General features: G+C 35.7%; 1 protein-coding gene across 1 annotated transcript; it reads right to left on the bottom strand.

Moving 5' to 3' along the window:
- Positions 1–399: 399 nt before the first annotated feature.
- On the bottom strand, positions 400–1,871 carry LOC110445049. Its single transcript, XM_021489405.1, has 3 exons — positions 1,558–1,871; positions 1,371–1,422; positions 400–507 (listed from the first exon to the last, which is right to left on the bottom strand). Exons 1-3 carry the CDS (start codon positions 1,738–1,740, stop codon positions 416–418), a joined length of 327 nt encoding a protein of 108 aa, XP_021345080.1. The 5' UTR covers positions 1,741–1,871; the 3' UTR covers positions 400–415.
- Positions 1,872–3,281: the final 1,410 nt, after the last annotated feature.

Here is a 3,281-nt window from a genome sequence, read left to right as displayed (position 1 = left end):
TTACTGAAATATTCGGCGAATAAGATATGAAATGAATAAATAAATAAACCAAAATAGATATGTTCGAAATATCAACACCATGATAATAATGAATCATACTTCCGACTGTTCCAAACATGTCTCTTTTTGTTCTGCAGTTGTGAATTTACTTGTTCTTGTTTTGTTTTGTATAGCTTACATGTACGTATAATACAGATAATATTGAGATTTCGATAAAGCTATACTAATATTCAGTGACGTCACTTCCTCTTTGACGTTATAGGGGGCTCTCGGGCTGGTAAGTGTTATGCTCAAAATTTGCAAATAATTACCTCTATTTCACACCAAGATCTAACAACATCTACAGATATTCCATTTAGCATATTAACATAAATATTAACATCACTAAGTTCTCATTTGCAAATAACAGAACAACTCACCAAATAGGAGCTTCATCATAGGGGACGTCGCATACATCGACTGTTATGTGATAAACATCATCTCGTTCTCCGATGGGTAAATACTCGACTGTAAATAACAATTACAATTGACTCATGACTTAGAGAGGAAAGACATACATGTATAATAAAGTAATAGATGCACTATACAAGCGAGTAAAATTTACTCGAGGAAGGTGTATATAAGATAATACCTATACAGACTGATATTACAAATAGCAAATAATATCCTTACAATATGTAGTTGTTAATATAATATACAATACCTACACAACACGTGGTTAACATTTCCTGTATATAACATATAATACCAACAATACTGGTAGTTATGTACAGAACACGTAGACGTGGACACACTATTTATATTTGTATAGTATAGAGCTGAACATACGACATGATTTTATACGCAAAACTTGATCATCTCAAGAGTAATTAACATAAAAAATTTGGAAATTGAAGATGACAAAGTTTCCGAGACATGGCCAGGAAAAAAAATGATGCACTGCCGGTTGGGCGGACTGGCCGACTGGTGGACGGAGTACAAACCTATTGTTTTCACGAGCAGTACAAGTCTGGGACTACTTTGTACACGCGCTGTATTTATGTATAACATGTAATTTTCACACATGCTGTAATAATGTATAAAACGTTGTAAGCTGTTCTAGTTCACAGCGGCATTATACACACATGTTGTAATTATATATACAATATATAAAACATACAATCTATCTTTATTTGCATTCACTACGAAACGGAAAAAAACCCACACAAAACAAATGCATGACACTCATTTCACTTTTTAGAATTTATTATGAATCATTACTATATCTTAATTCAATACATAGACACGAGTTATTTTTGTAAAATTGGCAATTACATAAAACTTTTATTTCACAGTAAAATATTTTGATATATAAAGTAAGCAATACTTACCAATATATTCGTCTGCCTTCAGAGGAAAAGCCGAACAGCCATATTCAATTTTCTGTAAAATATGGTAAAACCATTTAAAACCATCCAGATATACCCAAGACCGTTATTCGATTATACTTACACCCTAATTTGATACGGACCATTTGTAATGAATTTGTTATCACAATAATGGTGATGATATACAAACCTTTTCTCCGACAAATGTACGCAGAGGTAATTTCATATGTTGATAATACACTTCTTGTTTCAAATCTGGTAACTTTAACAGCGGCTCAGAATCATTGTAATGGTCTGCTATACGTAAAGAAGGCATGCCTAACACTGCCCTAGCACACACAAATACCACCAATACTACGCTACCGGACATCATCTCGGTGTATGTGTGCCAACTGGAGCGTTGTCCTAGAAATAACGGGAAAAAACCCTTTTCACTGGCGAAACTCCGCCTCCTATCTTGTCAGGTTTTCCCACCGTGACAAGCTGAATACAAGGTTGTATGCGCTTTCTCGGAATTAAAAAAATTACACACCAGCCACACAGGTTGAACAATTTTTTTCGCTAATCAAAGTCCGGTAAGGGAGGTCTCGGAACAAGGAGCGGCGCCTCACCGATTTTTTCAAAACGTCACGTTCTCGTGAGAAATGACGCATACAACTTGAAAAGTAGACAAGGAATATTAATGAAGTATTACGTTCCGTGGTTCATTTTGCGTCAGAACAACATGCTGTGTTTTGTATAGCTTTAAATTCCCGACCTTGTGTATGACACTGTGGTTTATGTATTTGTTTTCAATGTGTTATTGTACATATTTGTGGTTTAACGTCCTTGCAACAGTCAGGGTCGTAAGAGGACGAGAGGGAGACACCGACAGATCCCCAAGTGCATGTTACCACAAAATAATATTATAAAAATAAAAATATTTGTTGAATAAAAATACTGACGAATATTTGGGAAAAAATTAGCTCTTGGAACAGCTCAAAACATCCAAACAAATATAATTAAGATTTCAAGTCCTAGCTTTGATTATCGAAAACAGAAATGCGTTCCGATTCAAATCGATCGATGTCAATCTCTTTCCATCAAATGTGTATAAGAGATAATTCACATGCCTTTGAGTCGGATGGTTTTTATTGTTAAAACTAATATCTCATGTAATATTTTTTATTATTCTTTACATCAATTAAAATAGTATCAGATAACTAATGAAAATATTCAAAATAAATCTTTTTTTGAAACAAATCAGAATCATTGTTTACCATAAGCTGTGATGCTTTTTACGTCCTATTAACAGCTTAGATCATTAAAGGACGTGCCTCCATGTGTCTTGTACATGACTGCATGTGTGCCGGAGACAGGACATGTTGGTGCATTTGCCTCCTTGTAAGAAAGCGCAGATCTGATGCCGACATTGTAGTGCTATCTTACTGAAATACTATGCCGAAAGCCCAAGCATAACATTTTCCGCCCGTTCACAGTATGCCAGTGCTCTGATCCACTTAGCCATTACCCTTAATGCTGAACTTTATGCAGGGAATAACAGCTACCATTTTTAAGGACTTTGGTATGACCCGGGCTGGGGACCCAACCCATTGCCTTCGTCACCTGGGAGAACATCCTTCACTACAGCCTAGAATGAGATACAGTCAAGCAACGCGCTATGTTAGAAATAGAGAGAAATATTAACTTCCCAAATATTGTAATGGGTGCAGCAGATTTATTTTTGTCGTTTTTGTTTTCCCTAGTAGAGGGTACAAAATCGAATCCTAAATTCTGCACGGGTTTTTACATAAGTGGCCTCGTACGATATTCATTTCTCAATCGCCGACCTGCAAAGATGGATAACCCAGGGAAAGAAATGGTAATTGAGGAAGGATACTAGGATAGTTATGCAAAGTGTTAGAATAGGCGCAG

Source organism: Mizuhopecten yessoensis, unplaced genomic scaffold (genome assembly GCF_002113885.1).
Source record: "Mizuhopecten yessoensis strain PY_sf001 unplaced genomic scaffold, ASM211388v2 hete_36145868, whole genome shotgun sequence".
NCBI classification, from domain to species: domain Eukaryota; kingdom Metazoa; phylum Mollusca; class Bivalvia; order Pectinida; family Pectinidae; genus Mizuhopecten; species Mizuhopecten yessoensis.
Note: the sequence above shows the minus strand (reverse complement) of the source record. Positions and strands in the feature narration are given on the sequence as shown.

What these genes read in the sequence shown, in the direction of transcription:
- LOC110445049 (XM_021489405.1), bottom strand. Translation starts at nt 1,740, where the DNA reads ATGATGTCCGGTAGCGTAGTATTGGTGGTATTTGTGTGTGCTAGGGCA. An exon ending in GTACATTTGTCGGAGAAAAG is followed by an intron (nt 1,423 to 1,557) that starts GTTTGTATATCA and finishes CATATTTTACAG; the next exon opens with AAAATTGAATATGGCTGTTC. An exon ending in GAAGGCAGACGAATATATTG is followed by an intron (nt 508 to 1,370) that starts GTAAGTATTGCT and finishes TGTTATTTACAG; the next exon opens with TCGAGTATTTACCCATCGGA.